General features: G+C 42.1%; 1 protein-coding gene across 1 annotated transcript in view; it reads right to left on the bottom strand.

The window, feature by feature from the left end:
* Positions 1-8,424: 8,424 nt before the first annotated feature.
* Positions 8,425-10,952, bottom strand: part of LOC311041047 (low-density lipoprotein receptor-related protein 5-like protein) — a gene marked incomplete at its 3' end in the record, with an annotated part of 31,636 nt that continues 29,108 nt past the window's right edge. Inside the window, exons 4-5 of the mRNA XM_084051483.1 lie at positions 9,478-9,594; positions 8,425-8,616 (exon numbers count right to left, since the gene is read on the bottom strand). Coding sequence (XP_083907609.1) covers positions 8,425-8,616; positions 9,478-9,594 — 309 coding nt within the window. The remainder of the gene's footprint in view (positions 8,617-9,477; positions 9,595-10,952) is intronic.

The raw sequence follows: 10,952 nt of genomic DNA, 5'->3' as shown, positions 1-10,952 counted from the left end.
CACACACACACACACACACACGTGGCGTACCCACCATAGAGGCAGGGCAGGCAGCCGCCTGCCCAACTAAAATCTAGCCTCCCCTAGAAAATAAAGTAAAAGACTGAAAAACAGGCAGTGAAAAAAATCCAAAGAGAATAGTGGCCGTCGGACCTCCTCTTCCATTCACGCGGGCAGGCAGCCATTCACTACCGTATCCATTCAGCAGAGCTACGTCACCTATAGTGATGCAAATGTGTGCCTTTATCTTCATTTTCAGAAAAAAAAGATCTCGCCTGCCCTAAATGTAAATTCTGGGAACGCCACTGAGAGACACACACACACACACACACACACACACACACACACACACACACACACACACACACACACACACACACACACACACACACACACACACACACACACACACACACACACACACACACACACACGTGTGTGAAATGTGTGCTCTGCATTTACCCATCCTATAACTATAGGAGCAGTGAGCAGCCATTCACTCAGGGAGTAATTAGGGGTTCAGAGTCTTGCTCAGGGACACACATGGACACATTGCTGGAAGGGAACCTGCTACAACTACTGTAGAGCCTCTGGCTGCCCAGCCGGGCTCTCTAACCACTCAGCTATGGCCGCCCCCAGTGAGAGTGAATAGTGAGAGTGTTGTATACAGTAGGTGGTACAGACCCTCAGGTTGTCTAGAAGGGTGATACATGTGGAGGTCAGATGGATACAGGTTGCTGATGAGACTGATCTTATTGGTTCCCTGATTCTTGTTGGCTCTGTAGATGGAGCCGGTCTCTCTGTAGGTCTCTGTCCAGTAGATGTGATCCTCAAACAGAGTAATAGACCTGATGTAGCTGAGGTCCTGACTCACAACTACAGACACACAAAAACAAAACAGTCACAATATTATAAAATACATGAACAAAGTATTATGAAGAATATTATAACAAGAGTTAAAATGCATCAATAAAGTTTACAGAATAAACAATATTCTCACTGTTTTCCTTGTTTTTTTCTTCATGTAAAAATGAACATAATCCATTCTTATACATAGTAACACTCTGGAGTGTTAATTTAACCACATGAACCCTATGATCCTATTCTGGGACAAACATTCCCCGAAAATAGCAGATCTACAAGCTCACAACGCATCACACTGTAACATGTTATGAGATTGTAGATTGGCTATTTTCTGCAAAGATATTTAGTGTAAAGAGGATAAAAGGAGGGGCCTAGTATAAGCTTCAGTCAACTATGTATAGTAGGGATTACTTTTACTTAATCTGAGTACTTATTCCTCCACTGTGTGTGTGTGTGTGTGTGTGTGTGTGTGTGTGTGTGTGTGTGTGCGTGCGTGCGTGCGTGCGTGCGTGCGTGCGTGCGTGTGTGTGTGACCTGTGTGTCTGTTGGTTCCATCCAGGTTGGTAAACTCAATGTGTTTCTCCTTGTCGTCGCTCCAGTAGATGTGATTGTTGATGTAGTCTAACGTCAGGCCGTAGGGCTTGTAGATCTTATCCTTCACGATGATGCTCCTGTTGGTGCCGTCCATCCCCATCCTCTCTATGTGGCGGTTGTTGTTATCACTGTCTGTCCAGTACAAGTACCTGTCAGGAGACACTGAGTCAGAGTCACTGTTTGACATCTTTACTGACAATGTAACATATTGTTGTTGTCGGGCAGAAACCTTGTATCTCCATAATTCAACTTTTGATCAATGTGATGACATGGTCTGCTGGCCTGGTGGCTTGTCCTCCCTTAAGCCAATTTGAATATAAGATATGAGGAGTGTGTGTGTGTGTGTGTGTGTGTGTGTGTGTGTGTGTGTGTGTGTGTGTGTGTGTGTGTGTGTGTGTGTGTGTGTGTGTGTGTGTATGACATTAACAACAAAACTGTACAGCTAGTGAGAGAATGGTTTGGCCTGAGCCAGAGGTGGGACCAAGTCCCTATGTTGCAAGTCCAAGTCGAGTCTCAAGTCTTTGCTCTCAAGTCCCGAGTCAAGTCCAAGTCAACACAGCCAAGTCCCAAGTCAAGTCCAAGTCCTCAGCTTTTTGTTTCGAGTCCCACACAAGTCCTTAGCATTTTGGTTCGAGTCCCACACAAGTCCTGACCTTTTGTTTCAAGTCCCAAACAAGTCCTAACCTTTTGTTTCGAGTCCCAAACAAGTCCTAACCTTTTGTTTCGAGTCCCAAACAAGTCAAAATTTTAATTCAAGATATGTAAAGATTTACATAAATCATGAGCATTTTTCACAATTTGCATTTCTTTTAAAACATGGGTTCTTCCAGGCCAACAGAACGCAGATACTGTACTTTTAATATCCTCCTTGAGGACAGGGTTTAAAAGGGCCCTTTTTAATGAATATAATGTAATTTTGTACAATCTGTATGGTAGAGTATGTTACTACAATATAACTTATACAATCAGGGTGGTTGTATTTTGTCTCCCTGCTCTTCTATTGAGACATTTAGATAATGTCAAAGGCCATGTCTCACCTAGACACAGGATCTGACACAAATTCAGTGTATCCTCTGATCAAGCAGGCAGGCTCTATTATCACGATGGTGAAATTTCAGCACTTGCACTGGAAACCGCGTTCAAATCCGGGGTAGAAGAGGAAATGTATATAGCGCTGAAGTGGTCAATGTATGTTTTGTATTAATAACCAAAATCTACAAAGTAATTGGTACCTAAAATTTTCAAATAATTGTAGTGGAGTAAAAGTAGGCTAATATCTGCCTCTCATATGTAGTTGAGTAGAAGTAGGTAGCTGATATATTGCACTTTTACCTTAGCGCTAGGTATACTCTTGGTTGCTTGTTTTTGCAGAAAATGCACTTAAGACTTCTGGTGATTAGTAGTTTTGTTCCCTACCTATGTTGAATGCACTTACTGTAAGTCGCTTTGGATAAAAGCGTCTGCTAAATAATGTAGAAGTAAAAGTACTGAAAATTGCAAATACTTCAGTAAAGTAAAAAATAAGTCAAAATTGTACTTAAGTAAAGTACTTGAATAAATGTACTTAGTTACTTTCCACCACTGGTTATAGTTTGCACTTAGCACGCAGTAATGTTAATGTGAACTAGGTCTTGCCTTGCATACTGCTTTTCTCGTCTTGTCTATCTTTAAAACCAAAAGCTATAACTGCTGGAGTTGACATTTTATTCCACCTGGCTTCAGTTCCAGCAGCGACAGCAGGAGTGAAGCCGGTGTGTTGTTTGTTTGGTAACGTGCAACATGTGGGCCAGTGTTGCCAAGTATCGGGAGAGAAACAAGCGAACCGACTTCTAAAAACAAGCCAAAAACAAACCAAATTTTGTCCAAAGGTTAGGGTAAATAAGCAGCTTTGGCAACACTACACTAGGTGTCACTGACGGCCGGGATTTCTGACTAATAACATTATAGTTGATGCACACTTTTTAAACATTTTTGGCTTGCTTAAGTGACTTGAAAAAGACTTGAAGGTGACTTGAAAAGACTTGAATTTTCAAGTCACGAGGGCTCAAGTCAAGTCAAGTCTCAAGTCTTTAGTGTTCAAGTCAAGTCAAGTCTCAAGTCTTTGGCATTCAAGTCCCAAGCAAGTCCAAGTCTATTTTTGATTTGGTCAAGCAAGTCTAAAGTCATCAAAATCGGGACTTCAAGTCAAGTCGAGTCTCGAGTCTCGAGTCCAAGTCCCCACCTCTGGCCTGAGCACACATACAACCCCTGACCTCATATTCCACAGTAAGCGAGAAGGAGGGCTCGAGGTAGCAGATATCGAATGGACATATATATCCAAGCGCCTTTCCCATCTATTATTAAACATGCTTAACAGTGACGATCAGACAGTCAGAGAGCTAGCCAGAGCCTTGCTTATTCTCGATCTGGAGCGACGAAAGGTCCCAAAAACTAGCGACCCCCCCAGCTTCCTTGGGTTTAAAAAGAAACCCAGTGGTAAATTGGATACCAACGCAGACGGTTTTGGCGTAAACTCTGACTGTCCCGATCTGAAGGATCTGTGTAACTGGACTGATGTCACTCTGGAGTGGAAAGGAGCAGACGACGAGACGGTGAGCATCTCTGAGTCTGTGAACACTGACCTGTCAATCAATGTGCGCGCAACAGTAAGCCACGACGGAACATCAAGCGCGCTCCCCACCATCGGCGCGCGCGCCTTCTAGCGCTGAGAGCGCAGCAGAGGAAACAGCGATGGACAGGACTACGGCTGCAAGGGAAGCTTGCTTGCCTGCAGTCAGCTGATCACTCCGTGTCCCACTCAATTCTTAAAAACGCAGCGATTGATGAGGATATTCTCATCTTCACGGTAAAGGCACACCTCCAAGTGCTGCCAACCAAACTGAATCTGTCCATCTGGTATCCCAATAAACATGACTCTTACTGCCTACAACATGGACAGTATCAGACCATAGAGTTCATGTCCCATATATCAAATATGGGTGAATGACAGAATTGTTGACATTATTACAAAAGATTTGTCACCCACGTTTGATTCCTCTGTTGTGTTTTACAAACATTCTTGTGTGAAACCAGAAATGTTTCAATGCAATGACCCCCATGTATTTGCAAATATAACTGCAGACACACCGGATGTCATTGTGATTGATGAGAACAACAGAGAGGGTTTCCTATTGGATGTTGGCTGTACTTTTGATTCAAGTTTAGAGGAAGCTTTCCTTACTAAGTAAGTAAAATACCAGCCATTAGTACAAGCCATTATAAATCTAGGCTACAAGTGTCAGCTCATTGTTTTTATATTTGGCAGCTTGGGCCATGTCCACAGGCTGGTGGTCAGGGGTCAGAGGTCATGATGTCCACAGGCTGGTGGTCAGGGGTCAGAGGTCAGAGGTCATGATGTCCACATGGATTATGGGGTTGTCCAAGTGTAAGGCAAAGCAGCTTGCAACATACTGTATTGCTCAATCTCCTCCATTACAGGCAATCAATCTATTTGGAGGAGAAGGTGCTTCCTGTACCCATAATTTTTCTCCGGTGTTGGTAATATGTCAGACTGAAGTGTATGACCAATGTTAACTGTAAATAAGTTCATGTGCATTTGTTGTTTATATTCTGAACTTGTTTGGATTGAAGCACTGAGACACTAACCTGACCCTGCCAGAGGTGGCGGTATTGAGTAACCAGGTTCCTCAAGACAGCTACATCTGAGATCGCTCAAGGGGTTGAGCTAACACCGTACTGCTCCCGGTACGGACCAATCAGCGTGAGCTAAGGGCGGGATCTGGGCAGAAGCGGCTGTGACGCCATATAGAAGCGTCTGTTGTTTTGTAGTTTCTTCACTAGTCAACATGGCCGCTACCATGAGCAACACCGATATGACGATAGATGCTGCAATAACATTAGTTATTTCTCAACTGGACAATATTTCTTCTTTGAAAGAAGAGCAAAGTATGGCACTGAAGGCTTTTCTGCGTGGAAAAGATGTTTTTGCTCTCCTCCCGACTGGCTTCGGCAAGAGTTTAATTTACCAACTAGCTCCACTGGTAGCGAAAGAACTGGGGACGAAGCCGAAGCCTATATTGATCGTCTCCTTTGACTGCCCTCGTAGCAGATCAAATCAAAGAGGCTACGAATCTGGGACTCTATGCTGGGCAACTCGTAGATAATGCAGCACACACCGACATCCTCGACGGCCGATGTCAGCTGGTCTTTGGTAGCCCGGAGACGTGGTTACTGGAAGATAAATGGCGTGATATGCTTTCCTCACAAGTGTATCGTGAAAACCTACTGGGCATTGTCGTCGATGAAGTTCACGTCGCATACAAATGGTAAGCTAAACGCCGTTAAATGGCTGTATAGTGTAATTGTTACACTACACATACACTGTAATGTTAAACTGTAAAACAAAACAGAGCAGCGTGTTTCTAAATACGGTTACAGTAGTTCAAAGACTAAGTGTTGTAACATTTATGTTTTATTTAGGTCAAACATTATATTATAAACAATAAGCTAACACACACAAACAGACCAAATGTTAAACACAGATCTTACTGTAACTGTATTGTTGTAATGCAACTATGCACGTTACTATTGCTGCTACCTAGACTCAATGTAGGATTTATTTTTCTTTCAACCAGGGGACTGGGTGTTGCTGTCCAAGTGTAGTTATTTGTCATGTAAAGAAAATACAGTATGATATGTGGAAATGTCAGTCTTTAACTGAAGCTACCCAATAACATAAATAACCTAATTATTTCCCCTTTATAACACTATAGAAAGTATAGCCTACAGCAGTTCTTCATTAATGCTTGTTTGCTGATATATGTGCACTTATTGTCTTTCAGGTTTACCTGTTTTAGCGTTGACAGCATCTGCTGATAACAAGAACAGAGGCCGTGTGACCAGGATGCTGAATATGGAGGAGGCAACTCTCGTGACTGTTAGCCCAAACAGGGTTCCTGCTGATAACTTGTCAATTAAAGCTGTGGAATATTTAGTTGACTGAATGCTCATAATTAAAATGGTTTTGTATGTAATTTGAACATAAGCAAGTGATTAAAAGTTTGTCGCTGCAAAAAATCTGGTGTTTCTTTTCCAGGTATGCAAATATATCACTTTTAGATTGATAACCTTTTATCACAAAATAAGTACATCATTGTTTTACATCTGTCCTGGTACTGTATGTCACCCTTTTCACTATGCATGATGACTCTAATCCCTGCTCCCCCCCCCCCATGTTAAAATTGATCGTTTCAAATCATTAGGCTAGAGGCATTGATCAGTTTGCCATTTTACACATGGGATCCAACTTTGATACTGTACAAACATGTTATGATGTTGTTTTAGAAAGTAAACATGAACAAGTGAGGCAAATAAAAATATTTATTTATAGAAAAAACAACTAAATGCTACAGTTGCGCATACTCAGGTAGGGGAAAATCACAACAATATATATATATAACAGGTTTATAAAAACAATACAACATGCGTAGCCTATATTCAATAGGGTCCCAACTATGTGCACTCTCATATCCCTTTCAAGTACCCTTTGTTAAACAGTGCAAATTCGAGATACATATTTTCTGTGTTTGAAAGTAATGAGAAAAATAAAGATGCACTTGGTCCAGTCATTGATGAACAGCAACAGTGAATTATTGCAACATTTTTGACTACTTGGCAGCAGTTATTGCACAGACTTTTATAGCACAATGAGATATACGTTATCTAAAGTGTATCGTGGACATGTTGAAAGACTGTAAGGCTATATTATTGACTGACTCAGACTCAAGAGTAAAACGCTTTAACGCTGAGAGGTGAGTTTGGTGACCACAGGCAGGATGCCTCAGGTGACGTCGGTGTTTCTGCTGTAGCGGTAGCCGTTTCTGGAGGTCTTCTGTCTTTGTCCTCTTTTTCCCATCGCCTTAAAATGGAAAAATCGTCTTCCATTCTTTGAAACAAGCGAAGACATGACCTACATCAGACACGATACGGAGGAGTCTTTAAACAGCGTTAAACCTAACGCTATCAGGCGTTCGTTAATACTTGTTTCGTTTGCAGGCTTAGGCTTATCAAATATCTTCCTTGTACCCGTTAAAATACCTTTTATGCGCAGATTCGTGTTACAAAATCGGCAAAAATCTCCGACCTCCATGATAACTTTTTTTAGCAACTTCTTGAGCGTTCTTGTTGTGGTGAAATACTGGACTACGGTGTTGACTTCCTGGTGTCGCCACGACCATACGTCACGTAGACACATCGATATGATTGGTTGTGTTTGCACGCCCACACGGTGATAGACAGACGGTCCCATCCAATCATCTACCAAGTATCTTGAAAAAAAGGAACAGCCCCGTCATCGAATTGGCTCCCGAGATCCCAGATCCAAATAAGCTGTGAAACAATGTGTGGAGCAAGCTGTTTGGATCTGGTAGCGTCAGGTTACTGAGACACATGTTGTTTCCAGTGTGCGGGACATTAAAAGCAACTGAAAAATATTTGTGCCCCATTAATGTATTTTATAAATGTGGACTCAAATAAAGACATTGAAGTGTGTGTGTGTGTGTGTGTGTGTGTGTGTGTGTGTGTGTGTGTGTGTGTGTGTGTGTGTGTGTGTGTGTGTGTGTGTGTGTGTGTGTGTGTGTGTGTTTCACAGGATGGTTGATACATTCAGTTGATACATGTCACCACAGTGTGAGGTTCATGATGTCACCACAGTGTGAGGTTCATGATGTCACCACAGTGTGAGGTTCATGATGTCACCACAGTGTGAGGTTCATGATGTCACCACAGTGTGAGGTTCATGATGTCACCACAGTGTGAGGTTCATGATGTCACCACAGTGTGAGGTTCATGATGTCACCACAGTGTGAGGTTCATGATGTCATCACAGTGTGAGGTTCATGATGTCACCACAGTGTGAGGTTCATGATGTCACCACAGTGTGAGGTTCATGATGTCACCACAGTGCTCTTACCCGTAGCGTACATCCACAGCCATGGCCTCTGGCCAGTTGAGGCCGGTGTTGACCAGGACCGTTCTGTACGACCCGTTTAGTTTGGACACCTCTATGGTGTGCCTCCATCTGTCACACCAGTACAGGTTTCCTGCCACCCAATCAACAGCCAGACTGGATGGAGAGCTGATCAACGTGTTGTGAAGGACCTGTCAATCAACCATACACATACTCTTTTTTTATGCAATTATTACAATAATGTCTTATAGGGTAGAGTATTTACATTAGTTTATCACAAACATCCTATATTTTGAATGTTTCAAAAATAGCTGATCTACAAGCTCACCACACGTCGCTTTGTGACATGTTGAGAGCTTGTAGATCTGCTATTTCCACTCTTTCAATTGTATTTTTTTAAATCCATTTTGCAATTGTAAAGGGGGGGGGGGCAGCCAGATGCTGTGTCTATTTTGGGGTCCTTGTCATGTAACAGTGTGTGAAGCCCTGGTGTAGAGAGACAGGAAACCAAAGACAGAAAGAGGAGAAACATGTGAGACAAGACCAGGAGTCAGATTCAAACTCACATCCTCACATGGTCTGTACACTAACTGACTGAAACACCAGAAACCCTGTTTTCTGCTTTTATATTTAACACTGATGTCACAAAGTATTTTAAATGCAAGTATAAATACTCTGAATTACATGTTCTGTAAGTCATTTGAATTCAGTTTCTCTTCCTGTCATTCATCCTCATCAATGATGAGGATCTACCATATGGGCACTTTGGGCACGTGCCCCGGGGCCCTGGGCATCAGGGGGCACCCCAAGGTGGTTGAAATTTTTTTTATTCATTTTTTTATTTGTTTTTTTTTGTTTTTTTTGTCACAATTTTTTTTTCCCATTTTGTTGTTATCTAATACGAATAACACAGTGTAAAATTAGCTAGAAAATTAGCGCGACGCGGGCGCGCGCGGCCGCATGAGGGGGGGGGGGGCACTGGCAGTTGGTGGTGCCCAGGGGCACTGTGAGGTGTTAATCCAGCCAGTCATCATTGTCATTGTCACACTGACCTGGACGTCACTGCCACTGATGTGCATGCGACTGATCATGGGGGGGTAATACTCTTCTGTCCAGTAGATCATCTGCTGCTGATAGTCAAAGTCCAGAGCCTTCACACCCTTCAAGTCCTGTCACACCACATCAGTTGTGTTAGTCTCAGACAGGAATACATTCCAGCATGTCAAAAGCAGTGTGTGTAGAATATTGTATAGGATTACATAGGATGTGTTGTTATGTCTAATGGTTTTCACCTGTTTGAGCTTTGTGGAGCTGGAGCCGTCTAAGCTGATCTTCATCAGGTTGTGCTCAGTGGCTACGATGAGGAAGGGCTCCACCTCTGGAGAAAGTGAGACATTGCATTTGAGTTGAATTACCTTTACAAATATACAAAAGCATCCGTTTCATTTTAGATTTGAGTGTTGGCTATACAAAAATAGCAGATCTACAAGCTCACAGCACGTCACTTTGTGCCGCGATGCGAGCTTGTAGATCTGCTATTTTTGGACACATTTGAATGTTTTGAATCCTTCAGATTCAAAAATCTTTTCTTCTGGGGGGTCCCTGGAACAAAACATTTCATATGGGGGTCCGCATCCAAATACATATATTTTTGGGGGTCCTTAACACAAAGAAGTTTGAGAATTACTGATTTAGAAGCCATTTGTAGAATGGGTCTCAGGTCTTAATGGGTTAATACGCTCATAAATGTAACATATTGATCCATAAATAACCTTATAAATGTAAACGTATCACCATGTTTAAAAAGGTTGGGATGTGTTTCCTCTCTTTGTCAAACACACCACTGACACAGTGAAGCTGCTGTATTTACTGACTCACCTTTTATTCACTTTAAATACAAATATCTACATATTTCACTGATTACAATATGAGAGTTTTAGACAGACAGACAGACAGACAGACAGACAGACAGACAGACAGACAGACAGACAGACAGACAGACAGACAGACAGTCTTACCTGTTGTGTTGTGTGTTGGTTCATTCTGGAGAGCTGAGGAGAAACATAAAAAACTAAATGAGCTTCAGTGTAACAGCTGGTTGGTTGTTGTGGTTTATCTGTTGAAATACAAGACAAGATGTCCTTTGTTTCTCCTGTTTGCTGCTATTTATTAGACATTCACATGGTGGGAATGAGGAACTATCATTTATATCAGTGATCATTTAGTGATTTGGTCACACAGACCTTCATCACTAACAAACTAATATAATTATCCTTCAAACTCAGCTGGCTGTGGAACACGCCTGACAAGTTGTCCAATAACATGAGAGAAGTTTTCAGGAGGTCAAGTGTCCTCAAGAAAAGGACATTTGTGCTGCAGAGCTCCCTGTGAGAGCTAAGAGTGACTACAAAGTTAACATGTACTTTGATGTCATCTTAGAGTTCATCACTCACTGATGAAGACAATGAGCACGATCATTATAACATACATACATAATATAACATGCATGGATGGAGCATTTTGTGCA

This window comes from Gymnoscopelus microlampas, assembly GCF_963454915.1.
Source record: "Gymnoscopelus microlampas genome assembly, chromosome: 24".
NCBI lineage: Eukaryota > Metazoa > Chordata > Actinopteri > Myctophiformes > Myctophidae > Gymnoscopelus > Gymnoscopelus microlampas.
Note: the sequence above shows the minus strand (reverse complement) of the source record. Positions and strands in the feature narration are given on the sequence as shown.